Genomic DNA, 21,063 nt, shown 5'->3' with positions numbered 1-21,063 from the left:
ACACACACACACACACAAAAGTGTGTTTGGTGGGAGCCCTATATCCCTTTTCAAAAGCTCCTTAATTTGCCATTGACTCCAGGATCCAGTAATTCAAGGTATTCACCACGCTCAGACCTCAGCCTCTCACTGCAGCCCGTCCATTCTGCACTCCCCTCTCCTGCCAGGATGAGTCAGGCCCTGTGCACCTGGAAATACACACTGTTCACTCTGGTTGGGATATTCTTCTCCCCACAGTCACCTCTTTTCTCTTTGAACTGAATCTGCTGCCCCACCCTGCACCCTCACATCCAGCCCGTAACACCCCATCCCCTGCCACCTCCACGGTGAACTTCTACAACCATCAGACTGAAGAGGATCAGGCCTCGGGGTAATTCCAAATACTATTGTGTGAAAGAGCTGAACATGACAGCACAGGCACATTCATTCATCCCACTGAGGAAGTATTTTTGAAAGTGATTCAAATGTGGGCAACTCTCTGCTCACCAACGTGGACGCAGTTGCTCTGTGAGTTCCCTAAAGTTGATCATCGGAAATCCATTCAAATAAGGAAAGTGTATTAAAACATTAAAAAACAAAAGCTATTTTATACAACTCTTTACTATATTCAACCACTAAGCCCTGGCCCTTTTTCTGATGTGGACTAAATAATAATTATAAGCCAATTCTGGTCAGTCAAGGCATGCAGAGTAGTGGTTACCCTCTTGGGACAGGGCATGTTCTCCCCATAGTTCTAGCTGCCATTAGTCACACAAGGCATGCCAGCTTCACCTGCTCGGATTGCTGACCTGGCTCCTAAAGGTCTCTGCCACCTTGGCCCCAAAACCATCTTTCGCTTGCTTGAATCCCATCTGACCTCTAAGACTAAGCTCAAGTGCCATCTCCTCTAATAAGTATTTCCCCATTACTCCAGCTAATTTGACCTCCAGCCTCTTTGAATTCCCCCAACATTTTGCTTGTGTATTATGACACATCATACGCCCCTTGTAGCTAGTTGCATCCATGCTTCATTAAGAACTAAGTGGAAACTGTGAGTCAAGGTTAAGTGACCAATTCTGTGATCTCAGGCCACAAAACTGGACACAGCATCCAGGGTTCTAGGATTTGAGCTGTAGATAAATAACAGAGCCTGCATTTAGCTCACTGAAAAAGGTAAAAGTGACTTTATATGCACACACACACTCTTACTCTCTCTTCATGTCCCTTCTGTCTGCCTTCTGCTCACAGAAAAATCATAAGACAACTTGATGGATGTGTTGTTATTTTTTTAATAAACAGAAACCACATCACTTCATTTGTTACAGAGAATAATAATGAGAGGCAATAATTCAAGAGGGCCCCAGGAAGCTTTTTCATCGACAAAGTAACAGAAAGGATAAGCACCTTCACTGCCCAAGCCTATGGGTAATTTTTTTCTTTTGATCTCTGATCTCCCACCCACATCATTATGCCACTTCCAGAATGGAACTCTGCCTTCAAATCTCCTACTAGTTGGAAGGCTGGTCTATCAGCTTGTCTCAGTAACGAAATGGAGGTCCCTAACTCAGCTGAGGAACCTCGACAAGTCTTCTTTGATTTCAGCCTCATCCCAAGGGCCATGAATGTTTTCTTTAAAAAGCTGCAGGCGAATGAGGTAGAAAGGGCAGAGACATGAGATGGAAACCAGCAGAAGGGCAAAGAGTATGGCTGCCACAGCACTAATGGACAGCAGGCCTCCCAAGGCTGAAAATGCAAAAAGCACTGTGACTCCCACATAGCTGCGGGGAGTACATGCCTTCAGTTTCTTCTGTAACATGGGCCATAGGGCAAAAATCTGGATGGCAAATGTCACCATGACAAAGGCATGTAGGGACCGGGGCAGGCGTGAGGCAAGGCAGACAGAAGCAAAGATGGCCATGTTCAAGGACAGTGTGCTGGATACAATGGCAGCATTGGCACCATAGTCAAAGAAGATGAGGTGGCCTAACAGCATGAAGACTGACATGGCATAGATGGTGTCAGTGCTGACGGACTCCGTCAGAGTCTTCAGCACCGGTGAAAAGCCATACGTGAAAGTTATGAAGACTAGGGCACTCTTCAAGTCAGCCCACCGGGTCCGCCCACTCTTCTTCCGTCCTTCACCTCCATCAATGAGATCAAACAAAACATAGCCAATCAGTGAAGAAGCCAGGCCGGTCCCAAAAAGCCAATGGGGAGCCAGAAGACCCTCATCCATATACCACCAGATAACCACAAAAACACAGACACTGCACAGCTGCTGTATCACCACACTGGACTCAAATACCACAGCCCAGTATTGGTATTTCCGGGCATAGACGTTCTTCCGGAGCTCTTCCAGGAAGCTCTGATCCACGTAGTTATCAGGAAAAGGCTGTCGCTCATACAAGACCTTCTGCCACCTGGCCTCTTTGGTGTTAGTTACAGGCTGGGCACACATTATCCTTTCGCTCAAACTCAGGCCAGTTCAATCTCCCTTGCAGAAGTCCATGTGGTTCTCGATCTTTATAAAGTTTTGAAATAAAACCTCTCTGGAAATTCCATGCTGAGCTGTGGTTGATATTGTACCGACCTTCCCTTGCTTTCAAAGGTAGCAACCCAGGCTAGGCCTACAGTAGATGAGTTTGTTCTCTGAGGCAGAACAATACACCTAAGTTCCTAGAAGAAGAGAGACTATGAATCTATGGAAGTTGTGAAAGGTCAAGGGTAGGACTGAGTTAAAAATCAAACCAACTTATTGCTTTATTAGAAGTTTATTAGCAGTCTGAACAGAATACACATGGTGGCCATCTTATAATTATGGATATTAAAATTTCATTTCAGATTTTACATTATAATCCCTTGTCAGCTATCCCTTATGGAGTGCTTACTATGTGCTAAGAGTGTTACGTAGCTTCTTTCATTTAACCTCCACTACCTTGCAAGTTAGTATTAACCTCACTGTAACTAGTAAAAAAGCTGAGATTCAAAGTGCTTAGGTAACTTTAGCCCAAGTTAACAGTGGTAAATAGTGGATCCAGATTCAAATGAAAAATGAAAATTCTGCCCCAAAGCCTGTGCCTCCTTGAGGTCTATAGATGGGCTTCAGACCGTTCAAAAACCCTATCAATGCATATTTGTAGTTGTAATTCATGCAAATTTCTAGGGTTAGGTTCTAAGCTTTTATTGGGCTCTCAAAGGCATCTGTTACTTAAAATAAAAAAAAAAAAAGTTACCGGTCTAAAGACAAAAGTAAACCTCACGATACAGAAAGATATGAGCTTTTTGGTTTATCTAACCAAAACCAAGGACTCAAGATTCTTAATCCCTTAACTGAGCTTAACATCCTTTAAAGAGCTATCATCCTGCTTATTAACGGCGAAACTCGGGAGGATCAAAGATAATGATACCCTTTCCACAATGGGAAAACTATGAGTCAGAAATACCAAGGTCATGCAGCAAGTCTGCGAGGAAAATTCTTATTGCCCGACCTTATTTCTTCCATGGAGAGCACGATAGGTTTTGCATCACAAGCCAGACACCCTGAGAGCCCCCCTCACTCCAGCAGGGACCCCAGCCCGGGGATCTCACGGCTGCCGCGGGGGCTGGAGGGTCAGAGGCGCCGAAAAGGGCAACGCCCGCCCGCAGGGCGGGGGACGGGGCGGGGGTGGGGCAGGGTAGGGTGTCCCCGCGGGCGCCCTACTCCCCCTCCCGGGCCTCCCCCGCCCGCCGCCGCCCCTCACCCAGCCTCGGGCCTGCGGGGGGTGGCGGAGGAGGTCCGGAGACACTGACTCTCACTCGGAACCCACCTGCCCACGAGCTCGTACGGGTGCGCGGCCCGGGGTAGAGCGGCCACCCGCCTCCTTCCCCATCCGGGGCGCCGGGGTCGTGTCGGCGGCCGACCACTTCCGGGGCCGCCACAACCTCCGCGGCTAGAGCGCCCTTCCTCGGCCTTCGCGGCCACGAGGTCGCTGCTACCCCCTCCTGGCCGCTCAGAGGAACTCCCGGCTCCTGTCCCGGAAAGAACGCTCTGAGCCAGGAAAGCCGATCCTCAACGGGGAGACTGGGACGTGGCGTCCGAAGGGCAAGGGAGAGAGGCTGGGCTGGGAGAAGAGAGATTATAACGGCTACTTTGATGGAGCTCCTATTATGAACTCAGGCCCTCAGCTAGGGACTTCCCATGCATCCGTGCATCCACTGGACACATATTCACTAAATATCTACAAGTATCAAGCACTGTTTTAGGTTCTAGTGATACAGCGGTGAACAGAACAGACAAAAATCCCTCCCCTCATGAAGCTTTCTGTCTTGTGCATTGACCTGTAAAGTGATGATATCGTCCTCCTTTCACGGAAGACAAAACTGAAGCTCAGAGAGGTTGTGATTTTTCCAAGGCCACACAGTTGGGAAGTGGATTAACCAAGATTAATATCCAATTGTCTATAGCTTCAAAGTGCAGTTCTTTCCTCTGCCTCCTAGAAGGGATGAGGGTGGAGGGCCCCATGACTGAAAACAGCCAGACACGTTGAATAGGCGGCTGCAAATGTTCAGCTGAGGTCATGGAAATACAAGCAGATGCATGAACAGATGGGAGTAATGAAGAAGCAAAGGGATATAGTAGAACACAAGATGTAGTGGACACAAAAGTCAGAAAACCTAAATCCACTCACTAGCTGTGTGACTCAGCAAATCACACTGCCTAAGCTTTGATTTCTTCATCTGTAAAATGGAGATAACACTATTTCCTCTTGGCTACTTAATGGGAGAGTCAACAGGGTCAAATATGAAACAGAAAAATGCTTTGTAAAGTGTTGACTGCTGTGTACCTGCTATTAGCTTACTTTGATCATCCTAATGACGGAAATAGCCAAGCGCAATAAACCCTGCAAAATGATCTCTTTCCATTTCCTTCCAGGTTTCTGTTCCAAGATTTGACAAGATTCCGTGGTGTAGTGAGGCCAGCCTCATAAACAAGCCATTAGTGCTCAGCCTCCTGAAAAGGTAATAGCTCAGCCACTGAGGGCAAAGGTTTCAAGCAAAGTCTCATGGAAGATGATTTCTTAAGGGTTAGGGGCAATCATCTGAGGGGCACAGCTGATCAGTTGAGAGACATAAGTCAAGTGCTCAAAACCCAGAAAGGGTCAGGGTTTCTAAGACAAAAGTGAGCCCTGAGAATTGGCCTGGCTGGAGGAGATAAGACCTCAATTAACCTTCCTCTGTACCACCACCACTTAACAATGCAAGAGAATTTTGCCCATGGACACTGCCTTTCAAAAGACTTCTGTCCTCTTCATCATCTTTTCTCCCTGCTTTAGTCTGAAGTTTTAAAATTTTAACCATCAGAAGTCTAGAACCATAAATTCCTGTCTTTACAGAGTAGCAACTTCCTATATTTAAACTTTGAGACAATCTCCTCCAATCTCACCAGTCCTGCCCTTTTAAACCAACTGCTATGGAACACGTTTCTATTTTTCAAAACTGGGGAAATTCATGTGTAGGGAGCTGCCACTTGAAATAACTGGGTTTCCTCATTCCTCCCCCCTTTTTGATCCCCAGGTGTAGTGATACACCCCAAGGGGGGATGAAAGGAAGGGTGAGTGTGAAAGCTAGAGAGATTATGCTCTCTGAAAACAGTCTTTCCTCCTGTTGGTAACTGTCACGTACCCTCCTGCCCATGGATAAATGACTCTCCATGAGGGATATCCCCTCCACATCCCCACTTCAATAACATGGACCTTTGCCTTGTCTGCTGCAGTTTAAAACACCACATTCTCAGTAAGCAGCTAAACAGTTTTGTGTATTTTCAGAGCACCTATGAAGTGTTTGTTGTTCGATTCTGGGTTGTTGTTGTTTTTTTTCCCATAACTTTGAATATATCTAAAGTCTAGCTAATGTCTTAGTATAAAGCAGGCAATCAGAGATTGAATAAACCCAAAGGCTTATTTACTAAATAAAAACACAGGTAACATAGTTCTTATTAAGAGTTGTTAGCAGTTCAAGGATCACCATGAGTAATGACAATTTAGCACCTTTTAATTGGGGGCAGGGTACAAACTCACATAACAGTGGTAGTCAGATGGTCGGCATAAATGAATAGAGCTGGCCAAAGGGAACTGTAGTGAAGGGGAGGTCACCTCCCTTAAGGACTGGGACTGCCTGCAGGTATGTGACCCCAGTGGCCAGATCTGCTGGGTTTTCCAACAATAGCAGAAATCTGGATTTTCGTGTGAAATGGCTCCTGTCTGACATCGAAATAGGATAACATCCCACTATCCCATCCCACCCCAGCCCCTTAGACTTGCCCCTGCAGCCAGGAGCAAAGCATCCCCATGCGTGGCTCTCTCACCCCCAGCTCCCTTTTTCCTTGATTGTACAAACCTCTGGTAGGAGGTGGGGAGGGGACTCAGGGTGGGGGGCTTGAAAAAGGCGGGCCCAGAACACAACTGATCACCCTGAGAACTTGCTCGCTTTCATAGCCGGGTCCCCGAGTGTCAGAGGGGACGGCCAGCTGAGAAGGGAAAGAGTAGTTTTTCCTGCAGCCAGCCATGCTTGAGCTAGTTGCAAGGAGAAATTACCTCACATGGTCTGCTGAAGCTCTACTCATGTCTGTACTGGGAGGATCTGGGCAGCAATCTCAACTCTTGTTAAGAGACATGGTGCTTATCTACCTCGCAAGAATTCTAAAACGACTGGACAGCACCTGTGAGGTGCCCTGAGCTTTCAGAAGGACAAGATAGGAATGGAAAGTCTTTTGCAAGGATGCTTCAGGTATCAACAGTTCCTAAGGATTGGAAACTCTTCATGTGGCCAAAGCTCTGAGTTCCAAGCTGTTTATTTTTGGCAAAACCCTTTTTTGAGAACTTGGTTAGAAAGTTCTGAATGTGCTTTAAGTATTACCTAGCTTTGGACAAGCAATTCCAACACAGAGCAGTCTGAAAAAGAGAAAGGAACATTTAGCGAAATGTGCTCAGAGCACCCCTAATTGTGAGCTCTGGAAACACACCTACAGGCTTGGAGGAGGTGAGACCTGGGTCTGAAGATCACTGCCTACAGACCACTTCCTTCCAGGAGGTCTCTCTCAGGTTGGCCTGACTGTGCTGAAGCCACACCCATCATCAGTCTCGAAAGCCCTCAGGTCACACCGGGTCCTGTTTGTTTGAGATTATTGTGTGCTGAAGCAGTTCTAAAGTGGCCTCTGGTCTCTCCTGGTCAGCATTTGGATGTCAAGTCCAAGGCCAGCTGTTCACATATCAAAGACAAAGGCAGTGAAGGAGCTGGGTCAGACCTGCCTCCCCGCTCTCCCAGGGCCCAGGAAAATGGTGGGAGAAATAAAACAATAAATGCCTCATGAACACCAAACTCCCTGCGCATGCCTTTGTTATAAATGAACAAGGGACAATGAAATCTTTCCTCATAAGAGAGGAGAGGTGCTGTTGGCAGAACTACCAGCGTTCCGAGTGAGTTTCCATTTCTAGGGAGGCCGGGGCAGGCACAGGGCTGTACACACAGGCTGTTTACAATGCTCAGGCCGCCTGCACACCCTGGCTTCTTACGCTGTAATAAAATGAACCACAGCAGCCAGCAGGGCCTGTCACCCTGGGAAGAGAACTGATGTTACCTCTGCAGCATCTCTGCCTCACCTTCTGCCTGGAAAGAAGGAATGTTCCAGAGGAAAAGTGTAGTTGGAAGGAGATGTTTCATGGGAGGAAATGGATGAATTGTTTCAGGGTGCAGGGACAGAAACTGAGAAAGCAGGGCAGGCAGGAGAGGACTGCTTTTGTTAAATATCAGTTAAATATCCATCTGCTTTTCTGAACAATTATTTTCTTGCCTTGTTTGCACACTGTCTCTGACAATCTAGAACTGGCATTGGTTAGTTCAAAACCAAAGGGGCAGAGAAGCCAGAGTGACTAAAGAGGGAAAATCTTGTGGCAGCTCCAAAATGTCCTGGGCCCTCCAGGATCGGAGTGGGGAGCAACTCCTTGGGTGTCCCTAGGGTTCTCTCTGAAACAGCCAAGAGCCTGGTTCTTCAAACCGGGGACTACGGTTCTAACTTGCTCTTGTTTTGATTCCTCAGATATCCTCATTCGTCTGCCACTTTTCTGGTTTCATCCAAGAAGGATATGAAATTGCCAATTTTGTTCCAAGCTCCAGATGTCTTATCTAAGGTACTCAATTTTTTTTTTAATTGAAAAGAAAACTGGAACTTTCCTGGTGGTCCAGTAGTTGGGAATCCGCCTTCCAATGCAGGGGACGTGGGTTCGAGCCCTGGTCGGGGAACTAAGATCCCACATGCCGCTGCAGGCAACTAAGCCCACGCGCTGCAACCTACTGAGCTCGCACTCTGGAGCCCACGCACCACGACGAAGACCCAGTGCAGCCAAAATAAAAATTTTTTAAAAAGAAAAAATAACCATAGCTAGTTCTAGAATGACAGAAAATTTGGGTACAAAGCCATTTCCTATCTCCTTAACACAGCCCTGAGTCTGGCTCATCGTCAGTGTTTAACAGAGACTTGTTGAAAGATGTGAATGAACCCCTCTTCTGCACCCTGTCTTGAGTGTCTTAGAGCTCCGTCCACTAGAACTAAGAATCGGGTTAGAATCATCAAAAAGGGAACCCCCAGGGCTTCCCTGGTGGCGCAGTGGTTGAGAATCTGCCTGCTAATGCGGGGACACGGGTTCGAGCCCTGGTCTGGGACGATCCCACGTGCCGCGGAGCAACTAGGCCCGTGAGCCACAACTACTGAGCCTGCGCGTCTGGAGCCTGTGCTCCGCAACAAGAGAGGCCACGATAGTGAGAGGCCCGCGCACCGCGATGAAGAGTGGCCCCCGCTTGCCGCAACTAGAGAAAGCCCTCGTACAGAAACGAAGACCCAACATAGCAATCAATCAATAAATAAAAACCTTTAAAAAAAAAAAAAGGGAACCCCCAAAAATTCATATTAAGGGATCTTCCCTGAGACCTTCAGAGACTGCTTCTAGCCTGTGTCCAGAACGAACCCTTTTCTGCAGTCTCTAACCCCCTACCCCACCCACCATGAACCCCTCTGTCTCCCACCTACAACCCCCTAAACCCATGGAATTTCGCGTTAAGAGCTCGTGATCTCCCCTTCACCTCACGGAAACCTGCCACGACTGGCTGCCGAGTGACACTCCGGGACGCTGAGCTCCAGGGGGCGGGGGGGGGGGTACCCACATCAGGGGTGCTTGTGCAGCGAGCATCTGCCCCAGGTGGAGGCAGACAGAGGACTCTCGGGGATGAGAGCAGTTTCTCCACCCGAAAGATCACAAGTCACACAGCCCGGGCCACTGAAGGCAGCGCGCGAAGCGGCGTTCCGAGAGCCCCTGGCGCAGTGCCCACTCGCAGCCAGAGCCAAGTGTGAGCCGCGGTGGGGACGAGCCCCCGTGTCAGGGGATAAACGCTTACAGAGCCCTCGTGTCGCTTGGCTGAACGCAGATACGGAGATAAGTCAGATGCCACCCACACAAATGAGTGTGCGGACGGCCAGGTACGCCACCGCGGAATAAGAGAGAGAGGGGCAAAGTACTGGCCAGAGGAGGTGGGAGGAAAGGTCACCTGCGGCCTGGGGGAGGGGCGAGCGGAGACGGGGCGAGGGAATGATTCAAGAGGAAGCGGCATCTGCACTGGATCTGGAAGATATTCTTTCCACAAGCGGAGGAACAGCCGGGGGAGCAGAGACAGGGAGACTGAGCGTGCGGGCAGAACATCAAGGAATCAGGCCGGCAGGAGCCCTGGCTGAAGTGGGAGGGACCTAAGGAGGGGGGTGGACCCCGCCCGGGCACGGAGGGGACGTGCCAACGTTCCCGGTTTACAAGCACAGAAGTGGCGGAGTCAGGGCTGTGCTTGAGAGTCAAGCACGAATCCCCCTAACACCCTAGACTGGACGGGCAAGTGGGTAAGAAATGCACGGAGGAGGCTGAGCGGAGACAGGGCTGACCCCTCTGTTGCTGCAGAGCCAGCAAGAAGCCTTCTAGTCACTCGTCTCTGAACTTCTTCCTGAGACAGGCTCTCCCCTGCTACCGAGCGCCTCCTCGTCCGGGTCTGCTCTGGGTCTCAGTACACCGTGCCATCCTAGGCACTAAGGTTCTGAGGCGGGGGAGGAAAGCGGGTCGAGCGAGAGGCACCCCCTTCAGCAGAGCTTAGAATTTCACGGCTGCAATACTCACATGCGGCCACTAGATGGAAGCCAAGAGCAACAGCTTCCGCGGCCTGGCCAATAGGCTGAGCCCGCGGGGACTGGTCTCTAGGCGGACCCAGGCGGTCGCAAGTCCATCGCTCCTGCTGGGACAGGAGACTCCGGTACCTCATGAACCCCTAACCCTCACCATCACCCTGTCGGGGGCTGACCCTCCACCAGAGAAAGAGAGAGAGGGAGTCGCTCTTGCTGATTGGAAGGGCTAACAGGTGTAGGGGAGAAAAAAGTTTACTGTACCTTTGCCGTCTTAGGGTTTGGGGCTGGGCCTGAGATTAAATTGACAGACAGAGTAACAGGAGAAAAGCATGTAAATTTATTTACTAGAAGTTTTATGTGACACAGGACCCTTTATAAGGAAATGAAGACCCAAAGTGGCAAGACCTGAATGTTTTTATAGTAGGTTAAGAAAAGAGGGGCAATTGTGGAAAAGTAACTAAACTGTGGGGAGGCTAAAGGAGGATAAGAATTATTTCGAAAAGGTCTGTTTGTACAGAATTCTCTTGGCTTCAACTTCTTGTCCTTGAAGATAAGAGTGATGCTTTCCTCCCGGTATTAGGACATCTCCCATTTGGGGTTTTTTCTCCTGGTTTTCGGAAGAAAAGGAGGCGGGTCGGAGCACCCTTCTTGCACCTGCTGTTTCCCAAGTGTCTTAGCGCAAAATGATGCTGAGGCCAAAGTGGCAGATTTGGGGGAGGCATATTCTGCCACCCTTCATAGGGACCTGGGATCCCTGTTCCGTTGGGGCACCTGGCAGCTGCCTCACGTCAGATCCTTGCCTGCCACACAGACCTCCTTAGATCTGAATGCAGCCCCCAGAGTCGGCTGCGAGCACGAGGCCTGCATGTGTGCGCTGCTCCTTTCTAGAGAGAAACTGTGTGGTACCTTGTGGGAGTGGAATGCACCATCTCTTATCTCTTCCTACTCCTCCAAATCAGGGACCTGTCGGGAAGCTGTGGTAGCCCCGCAGCCAACTAGAGGTCCTGGCCCCAGGGCACAGGTGCAAAGGTCCTGCCACCTGGCTCCCTTCCTCCTCACCATCACAGGTCAAAAGGCAGAACTTCGAACATCCACATTCCAAATGGCCTTTCTGTCCTGCCCAGGAGCACTCCCAGGGCAGGGGCGAGTCTCTGTGTGACTGGAGCAGGATGCCTTAGTGAAGAGCCAGAGAGACAGAGAAGAAACAGAGGCTCAGAGACAGAAAGACAGGGAGAGGGAGACAAAGAGCAAGACAGCAGAAGCCAGAGACACATAGAGAGGTCAGGGGACAACAGACACCAAAAAGGAAACAGAAGAGGAGAGTCGGAGCTACCAAAGAAGAAAAACAGAAAATGAAGACAGAGAAATGAGGCCTAAACACTTCCCCATTTAAACACCTGTGGAGCAGCTTCTTTACTAGGCAGGGCTTTCACCTGCCTTTTCCAGGCCTTGACTCAGGACTCCTCCGCATGCCGTGAAAGAAGAAAGCGAACCATGATAATTGGATACTTGAGGTCGGGAGGTGACTTAGAGCTCACGGACAGGCAGAGCCGACGTGGGGCTGATCGGGGAACTGCAGCGGGAGCCCCTGGAGCCTCTTTGCCTGCTTGCAGGGTTGGCTGTGACCAATTCTTTGAGGAGAATAAAGTGCCCCCCACTCCCTTCATTCCTGCCCCCAGCCCCGGCTACTCTCCTTGACTGGCTTTGTTGTTCCAGCCTTAACGAGTCAGGGGAAAGAGGAGAGCATTGTTTATGTTGCTTTTGGCAGACCTGTGACAAAAAGCCCCGGGTGACAACACTGCAGTGGAGATGTGGCTGGGAACACCTATGGGAGGCGACTTGCGGTTTCCTCACCACTGAGAACTCTATTATTATTTTCTCTCATTGACTCTCAGTTTTTGAAAATTCACGACCACCAGGGAAACATCCTCACATACTCCCCATCCCTCCTCCTGTTGATCAAACACATACAACAACAGGTACAACGTTTAAAGGCAAGTACTGATGCGTACCACTGACCTGAAATAATGATCTAAATGTAAATAATGATATAAATAAGGAAATAAAAACCAAGTTTAACAAGTCTGGATGGTAAGTACACAGCTGTCGATCATTTCGTGTATGTTGGAAATTTTTCCTAGTGAACAGCAAGAGTAATTTTAAAACTATGTTCAGCTTTGTTCTTTAATTGAGATGGTTGGTGTTGTCAGAGAGCAGGAAAATGTGTAGTTATGATAGGGGTTTTTTTGTTTGAATATTGAAAACAGTTCTCCGACCACTACTTTTTGGATCCTAAGGGATGCAGGAATCATTATGTCCTGATGTGGACCCTAAGAGTCCACTCTCTTCCTGAGAAAAGGTAGTCTTTCTTTGACCCTTGATGCAAAGAACTTTCTGGCTGATGGAAACTAAATGTACGTGCTATTGGACAAATCTCTTAACCTTTCTGGGCCAGTTTCCTCACCGTGTTCAATGAAAGAGTTGAAGTAGGTGACTGACGAGGTGCCTCCCAGTTAAGGCAGGAGAGGGAAGGAGGAAAGGAACAGAGGCGTTGGGCGAGATCAGAGGCAGACTTGTTGGTGCCCCTCGACTCATGCTTGTGATGGCTATTTTTAAAATTGCCATCTGGTGCTTACATTTTTCAGTTTTTGTTATGTGGACAGGTGTGTGTGTGAGAGAGAGAGAGACAGAGACAGGGGAGAGGAAGAGGGAGGGAGAGGGAGAAACAATTCTGTTTCTTTCCCAAAGATTCCAGGAGGCCAAGGACTTGGGCCACGAGCCGGAGCTTAGGCACCTGAGCAGACACTGAGCTCAGGTATGAAGGTGTTTCCAGGTGTGAAGTGTGGAGAGCAGGCTTCGGCTTCTGGGGCCCGGCTGAGCTCTGCGTCATGCCTTGGCGTGGCTCTCCTGTCACACTGCCATCTGCTCTCCTGGGGACAGCTGCTGGGGAAACGAGAACCCCATGAACGTTTCCGAGCCTCCTTTCTTGGTGGCTCTGACTGTACAGATGATAACAGCTGGGGGGCCTGTGCTCAGAACCACCAGCCAGTTCACTCTCCATTCCTGCTAGTGTGCTGAGCGGGCCCGAGGGAAACCGGGAGTGAGAAGGACGTGCTGCGGAAGGAAAAGGTCTTGGTTTCAGGGCTGAGGAAGGAAGCTGAGGCCCAGGGAGAACACAGAATCCCAAACTGTCTGCGTCGGCTGCTTCGTAGACCGGCCAGGCAGGATCGCCCATCACGGCTGCCTAACAAACACATTGCACAGACAGCCCCAGGGCCCTTGCCCGCCTCTCCAAGTGAGGAGGGATACAGTGGCTCTTCTCAGGGTTGAGGCTTTGGCTGACGACGAGTCTCAAGTGGAGTCACTGCCACTTTCCTGGCAGAGGTGACTGAAGCCACACATCAAAGACTTTTTCTTCTCCCCATAGACAGCGTGGGCAGGATTAGAGTTGGCCTCTGGCCTATTGGCCGCAGAAACCAGCAGCACCAGGGGGATGGGAGGCCCAGGGCGTTTCTGTGACTGACCACAGCCAAGTCTCTCATCGCCAGGTCTGGAGCCGAGCAATTTGCCTCCAGCCTCTGCGTTTCCTAAGAATTCGGTACAGATGAATTTGTTGCACACAAATGTCCTGTAATGTTTCCCTGAGGACAGTGCTGTTATAATAGTGATCTTCACACATGTGTGTCTTGTAGGGATTTATGGACATACATGTATGCTGGTCATGTCTCTGTTTATACCTGATAGCTTAAAACACTCACACTGATTCATTCATTCGGCCAACATGTGTTGAATGCCTACTGTGTGCCGATTCCGAGACGAGTTCTAGATTCCTGTCCTATTTCGGGTCAGTGGTGTTCATCAGTACTTCCCTTGGAAACTTGCACTTGTCGTTATACATGTTTGATCAACATAAACAGGAGAAGGACTTAGGAGTACGCAGAATAGTTCCCGTGGTGATCACGAGCTTTCAAAACTTGAGTCAAGGGGAAAGAAATAATAAAAAGAGTTCTCGGTGGTGAGAAAATTGGAAGTCAGCCTCTTATACATCCAAACATGTGTGAGATACATTCTTGTTCTTAAAGAACTCTCAGCCTGGGGCTTCCCTGGTGGCGCAGTGGTTGAGAATCTGCCTGCCAATGCAGGGGACGTAGGTTCGAGCCCCGGTCTGGGAAGATCCCACATGCCGCGGAGCAACTAGGCCCGTGAGCCACAACTACTGAGCCTGCGCGTCTGGAGCCTGTGCTCCGCAACAAGAGAGGCCGCGATAGTGAGAGGCCCGCGCACCGCGATGAAGAGTGGCCCCCGCTCGCCGCAACTAGAGAAAGCCCTCGCACAGAAACGAAGACCCAACACAGCCAAAAATAAATAAATAAATAAATAAATAAATAATTAATTAATTTAAAAAAAAAAGAACTCTCAGCCTGGCGGAGGAAACAAACACATTAAAAAAATAAAAGAACAACAGTACAAATTGCTACAAGAGTTATACCAAATCTGTGATGGACCCCGAGAGGCGGGCACCCAGGTAAGGGGGTCAGGAGAAAGATTTTCTAAGAAAGAAACATCTAAGCTATATCATAAAGGGTAAGGAGTTAACAAGGCCAGATAAGGCAATATATATGGCATTTTTTCCCTCGGATTCCAAAGGATGACAGTCATCGTGGTGGGGCACTCTGGAGTCACAGGCTCAGCTGTCATTCACCTAGCAAGCTCCTGCCGTGCACCATGCGTGTTTGTTGCTTGGTTTGCCATGCACCCCGTGATTCCAGTCCCTGTGGGGTCTGGTGTATTCTTATGCAGAAACCAGAAGTCTGGAAAAGGTGGCAGAATCAACTGCAGGAAAGACAAGCATCTGCTTCTAACTCGACTAAAACCAAACCTGCCTGAGAACCCTCCCACCCCACCTCCAGCATCCAGGCCTTCCTCATCCTTTCAAACCAAACAAAGATGCTGCTTCCAGAAGCCCTTCCTGATTCCTCACGTGGGACGCAGTTGCTCTCTTTGCTGAAGGCCCAGAAGCATCCTCGCTTCTTCAGTGTTACCTTATGCATCCAGCCTTGAATCGCAGTTTCAGAACAGTGTCTTAGTCTCAGAACTGAAAGATGTGAGGGACAGAGGGAAAAGCCTGGGGCCCAGGAGATCCCACCCCCAGGGTACAGGGAAGATAAGGTAGGAGGTTGAATCAGCCCAGAAGAGTAAAGGAGTCAGCCCTGGGGGGTGGGAGTGGGGGCTTGATGGGCTTGATGGTGGGCAGGGTATGGGGGGGTCCTCTCCAGCCTCCCTCCTCCCTCCTCCCACAGACAACTGGCCATTCCAGGCTGTCGTCACTTACCTGGAGCGGGTTGGCCAGGTCTTTCTTCCATGTTGTTGCACAGCGTTCCTAGGTTGGAATGCCGCCCCCCTCCTTGCTCACCACCTCCAACACCTACCTGAGCACCGCCTGTTCTTTCAACCCTCCTCAGACCCTTTCCTTGACGCCCCACTCCCACCAGATGAGCTCAGCACCTCCCTTCCGATCCCCTGTGGCCTCAGTATATTTCTGCCCTTCAACACCAGCACACTTCTTGGTACCCAGGCTGCTGGGTGGTGAGCAGCTTGCAGTCAGAAGCTGTGTCTTCTTTATCTTAGTGTCCCCAGTACGTAGCAAATGGACAAATTCATAAGTCTGTATTCATCCCTGGTCTTCCTTTGGGCCAGAAACCTTCTTATTCACCTTTGTGACTCCATCACAGCGCCCTCTACGTGGTGGCCTCACGATGAAGGTTTGTTGCCGAGTGATAAATCTAGCCGTTCCCACTCATGCTTTCACATGCCAGCCCACGGCGTGGGGATACTGAGTTGCTTCTTTGAAAATGGCCTGTAAATTTGAAATGTATTTTAAATATTTGTCAAAAGAATCCAACGTGGTACATCGTTTACAGTCCTCAATCCCCAATAATGCCGCACGCAAGCGCCACGTGTCTCTCACGAGACAATCCAGCAAAAGTCACCTTAGGAGCCCAGCCCAGGCACTCACTGCCCACGCTGCACAGACACATTCCTCCTCTTCCTGTTCCGCACACCTCGCAGGGCAGCCCAGGAGCAGGTCAGGGCACAGGCGTGCACACCTGCAGTGATAGGTCGCCAACTCGACCACATGGAAGAGGAGACTTCAGTTCCCGGTGACTGTCTGCTTGTCCCTGTGGCCCTCCTCTCCCCTGAATTCTATGCTTCCTAAGAACCTATCTCACGACTCTGGTGTCAGTGTGAGTGGGGAAGGGTAGGAGAATCCCCAGACAGAATGTTAACCTCAAGCTGCCATTTGCTCCCTAACCAAGCTTTCATCAGTCATGCGAATGAGAAGCCTGTGTTTCAGGTGGAAACGCCCCGAAGCCCACTCTTCCACCCTTTGGCACAAGTGGAGTCAGAAAGAAAGCAGGGGTTCCAGTGAGCAGAAGGGGTGCCCCACTCTCCCTGCACTGGTGGTTTCTTTGCCTCCCTCCTCTAGGGGAGAGAGGGGGCTCAGGACCCACACACCAGCTCCGGTTCTGCCTAGGGCTTGATCGGCGGCTCCGGGGAGGTGCAGAGGGGCCACGTGGTGCTGGGCAGTGGAGGCTTGAGAGCTGATGTCAGGCCAAAGTGAAGGTGTGAGAAAAGAGGGTAGGATTTCAGAGGGACCAGAGAAAGGAGGTTTGCAGAAGTCTCCTATTCATTCTTCTCAGGCCGTCAGAGGTCTTCAACTAGTCCAGATGGTGGAACTTTTGTATGAAATGTAGGAAGTGTGTCACCCACGAGAGAGCGCAGCCCCTCAGACTGGGTGCTCGGGTTGGAAAGAGGGACCTAGCTGGATTTCAGCCCCCAGCCCCACCCCCGCTGCCAGCTGTCTTATTCCTGTCCCACTGTACACAGGGGCCCAAGGTCACCGTTTAGTCTGTGGCTCAACCCCTCCTGCCTAAACCCTCTCTGAATTTACCAGCCACAGACAAGCCTGGGTTTCATATCCACCGGGATGGGGCTGAGACCGAAGTGTCCATCTCTGTTTCATGGAAGAAATAACGGTTACTTCTCTCACCCCTCCACCCCTTACCCAGTTCTTTGCTGCCCCAGATTCCCCACCATTTCCTCACCTCTCTCTGTCTCTCTCTCTCCGCACAGGCCGGGGGGAACCAGAGAGACCCCACGCTGATCAGAAACAAGCAGCTGTGCTCCACGTGTCGAGCAATGAAAATGGTAGTCGAGGAGGATGGCAGACATGGGCGTGAGCACCCCCAGGGCACGGCCCTACCCCTTCCCCACCAAAGCCCAGCAGAGGGACCATGACGGGGCCTCGCAGGAAGGGCTGCAGATGAGCAGCTGCTGGTCCTGGGGACACCGGCTCCTGACACGATATGCTAAATCTCCCCATTTGCAACAAACCAAATGATAAATGAACCAAGGCAGCTTGGGCCAGAGGGGAAGAGCCGAGATGAGCCACGCTGCTTTGGGCTCCTCGGGTAACCGCCCCTTACAGAGGTGCCGGAGGTTATGAAGCCTCTTCTCCCCCTTACCACGTCTCCAACACAGCACTCCAGCATCACACCCATGAAACAAGCAGCTTCATCTTGGGGTTTGTCATAAATTCAGCCACGACCGCAGTGGTGGTGGAGCTGGGGAGAGAGTCTCTGGTTCTTCCTGGCTATAGGGGTCGTTTGTAGCTGGTGGGGGGGATGGTGGGTGGGGGGAGTTTTAGGAAAAGAAAGGCTATCAAAGGGATGTGGGCGCCACAAGGACGTAGCTCTGCCATCAGAGCTGCTGAAGAAAGAGGCGTGTTTTGGGGGGTGCTGTACGTGTTGGAGCTAGGACTTGGGTCAGTTTAGGGGGTAGGGTTAGGGGCCTTCAGAGCGAGCACCAGGCTGGGTGGAAGGTTAATTTAGCTAAACGGTTAGGTTAGGGTTTGGGAAGGGTCTCTCCAATTCTAGTAGCCTGTGATTCTCCTTTGACTCGGGGAGGAAAGTGGGGCTGGATGTGCAGAAAGAGGAAGGACAAGGAGTGGAAGACAAACAGGAGACACGAGAGAGCCTCCTTTGATGAGTTCATGGCAAAACTGCTTCCAGCCAGCAAGCAGTTTTCTGGGTTGTCATGTGGGATTTGGAAATGTAACTGAAGCTACCAGCAAAGCTGTACCTGGATGTCCCGATCTCTGTTCATGTCCTGCATAATTAGGATCACGGTGTTCAGTATTAGCACTGACTGTGATCTGAGAAGCTGGGATTGGGATTTCTCCTGGTCTCATTCCTGGAATCACTGTGTCCACATTTAGAATGTGCCCTGACCCCAGGCCTAAGCGGGCCCTGGCCAGCCGGCTCACTTGGGACCTTGACAACTGTTCTCTTTCTCAAGACCTCTTTTCTGACCTTTGCTCTTTCCCAAACCTGCCCCCAAGTGGAAGCACACACCGTGGTTTTACCATTCCTGCAGATGCCCAAAGGAAGGGCCTCAGACACAAAAGTGCCCAAGGGCCCTTCCCTACCATTGTCGGAACTGGGGCGCACACACCCTGGTGGGAAGTGATAGAAAATGAGCGTGAAATACCCGTGTCTCTCTATGTGCAGTAGCAGCTCCCCTTCCTTCTGGGGCGGGGACTCGGGAGGGGAGGGGCTGTCCGTCTGCTGTTGTCACTGAGACCCCTCCATTCTCTGCAGGGGGTTGAGCAGAGATATTGGGAAAGCATAAAAAGACTCCTAAAAATAGAAGGGACTTCCTCAACTTGATACAGGGTGTCTACAAAAAACCCACAGCTAACATCGGACTTAGTGAGGAAAGACTGGATATTTTCCCCTAAGATCAGGGACAAGACCAGGATGTGTGCTCTTGCCACTGCTGTTCGCCATTGTACTGTACCTTCTAGTCAGGACAGTTAAGGCAAGAAAAAGAAATTAAAGGTATCCTGATTAGAAAGGAAAGCATAAAACTGTATTTGCAGATGATGTGATTTTATATATAGAAAGTCCTAAGGGTTCCATAAAAAATCTACTAGAGCTAATGAATGAGTACGGCAGAGTCACAAGACACAAGATCAATATACAGAAAATAATTTTATTCCTAGATATTCACAGTGGACAATCCAAAACTGAAATTAAGAAAACAATTCCATTTATAAAAGCATCAAAAAATTAAAATACTTAGGAATAAATTTAACAAGAGAAAGGAGAAAGCAGAAAATGATGTTTTGTTTTTTTTTAATTAACTTATTTATTTATTTTTGGCTGTGTTGGGTCTTCGTTTCTGTGCGAGGGCTTTCTCTAGTTGTGGCAAGCGGGGGCCACTCCTCATCGCGGTGCACGGGCCTCTCACTGTCGCGGCTTCTCTTGTTGTGGAGCACAGGCTCCAGACGCGCAGGCTCAGTAGTTGTGGCTCACGGGCCTAGTTGCTCCGCGGCATGTGGGATCTTCCCAGACCAGGGCTCAAACCCGTGTCCCCTGCATTGGCAGGCAGGTTCTCAACCACTGTGCCACCAGGGAAGCCCAGAAAATGATGTATTAATAACTCATATTAAATACAACTTGAGTTTGCTAAGGCAGTACGTTATTTCTTTAAATTAGAATGCAGTTTGGGGCATTGTTCTACATGGGACTTTCTTCCATTGGTGCAACCAAGAACTATGATAATCCCAGATGATCTGAAACTATCCTTTAGCAACTATCCATAGCAAATCTATGAGTCATAGGTAAATCAAAGATTTAAATTAGGACACAGCTTTGTATCTGGTTATATCGGTTGTGGATTGAGAAATATAATAAGTAAAATGCTTAGGGAATGCTTTAGGGATGAGCTTCTTGAGTGGTTTCATTTTCTGGTTATAGTACATAGTTAGACAAAAAAAGTTGTTTTTAACCTCTTTGCCTGAACAGCTATGGAAACTACTGTAGAAACTATAATCTTCCTTTCTACCTTCATAAGAATAGTACAAGGCATAGGATAGGAGATTTCTTCGATAACTTAGGCAGAACTAAATACAAATTCTCCATGTGGATGACATATCTAATTCATAAAGTATGGGAGATTGCACATAAATTTTCTTGAGTCTAAGACAGCCTCTGCTACTTTATAGTGACTAAAATTACTGTTATCAGTTTGTTGTCATTTGCTGCTTTCTTATCAAGATCAAGTATATCAAAAATAAAATCCAGTCAAAGTTGACTTAGTTAGATTTCAGGGTTTTTCCTGCCTTTAACTACCAGACCGGGAAGAAGGACTAAGTTTTCACTTTATTAAAAAACTCAAAACGTGGAGTCACCCCAGATAAGGCACCAAGATTGGTGGACTTGCCTTGCGGTAGATGGTTGAAATGTAAACATACAGTCACCCTTCCATATGACTAAACAAAAAAGTTATATGTGATCTAATGGCAATCTTTAATTTGTTTCCTCTACGGAGAGCAGTAACGTGGAGAAATAAATAGGTCTTTTTGTAACCTTAGATGACAGCAGGAGTTGTTATATTGCCCTGTATGAGCTCAGAGCCATTTGTACAAACTAAAATATAGACTCAGATGCACCAAAACCACGTCCTGGCCCAAGCAGACAGGGCCATGGAAGAAATGTGTATTTGAGCAGTACAGACTCCAGCGCTAGTGACATTTACCGCCCCCAACTCTATACTTTTTTAAGTGCTCTTCTATTGGATCACAATAAAAGTCATTCTAAAAAATATTCCTTACAGACTTTAAATGGAAAACTGGAATTTCTGAGCCAAAGGTACTCTTCTATGAAAGAGACTTTTGAAATGTTTTGTTCCAATTTATTTATCTTGCAAGTTTGGTACTTTAAAGAAAGTCTCAAATCCTGAGTCATTAATTGTGTGTGTTTTTTTAAAACAAGCTCTTATTCCTTTAAAGCTAAGACCGAAGGTTGAACCAATCCTAAAATCATGTC

General features: G+C 49.0%; 2 protein-coding genes across 4 annotated transcripts in view; one reads left to right on the top strand and one right to left on the bottom strand.

The window, feature by feature from the left end:
• Nucleotides 1–1,248: 1,248 nt before the first annotated feature.
• Nucleotides 1,249–3,945, bottom strand: PIGC (phosphatidylinositol glycan anchor biosynthesis class C). 3 transcript variants are annotated; one of them, XM_082438774.1, is made up of 2 exons: nucleotides 3,786–3,945; nucleotides 1,249–2,655 (listed from the first exon to the last, which is right to left on the bottom strand). In XM_082438774.1, exon 2 carries the CDS (start codon nucleotides 2,435–2,437, stop codon nucleotides 1,544–1,546), a length of 894 nt encoding a protein of 297 aa, XP_082294900.1. In that variant the 5' UTR covers nucleotides 2,438–2,655; nucleotides 3,786–3,945; the 3' UTR covers nucleotides 1,249–1,543. The 3 variants fall into 3 exon arrangements, with proteins under 3 accessions (XP_082294900.1, XP_082294901.1, XP_082294902.1); XM_082438775.1 differs by lacking the exon at nucleotides 3,786–3,945 and adding an exon at nucleotides 3,468–3,751; XM_082438776.1 differs by lacking the exon at nucleotides 3,786–3,945 and adding an exon at nucleotides 3,423–3,442.
• LOC309651887 (uncharacterized protein C1orf105) overlaps nucleotides 3,408–21,063 on the top strand; it is a gene marked incomplete at its 5' end in the record, with an annotated part of 47,614 nt that continues 29,958 nt past the window's right edge. Inside the window, 4 exons of the mRNA XM_082445040.1 lie at nucleotides 3,408–3,653; nucleotides 4,892–4,977; nucleotides 8,054–8,144; nucleotides 17,306–17,468. Coding sequence (XP_082301166.1) covers nucleotides 3,408–3,653; nucleotides 4,892–4,977; nucleotides 8,054–8,144; nucleotides 17,306–17,468 — 586 coding nt within the window. The remainder of the gene's footprint in view (nucleotides 3,654–4,891; nucleotides 4,978–8,053; nucleotides 8,145–17,305; nucleotides 17,469–21,063) is intronic.

Source organism: Balaenoptera physalus, assembly GCF_965194825.1.
Source record: "Balaenoptera physalus genome assembly, chromosome: 1".
Lineage (NCBI taxonomy): Eukaryota > Metazoa > Chordata > Mammalia > Artiodactyla > Balaenopteridae > Balaenoptera > Balaenoptera physalus.
The sequence above is the reverse complement of the archived record's forward strand: the minus strand, read 5'-3'. Positions and strand labels throughout refer to the sequence as shown.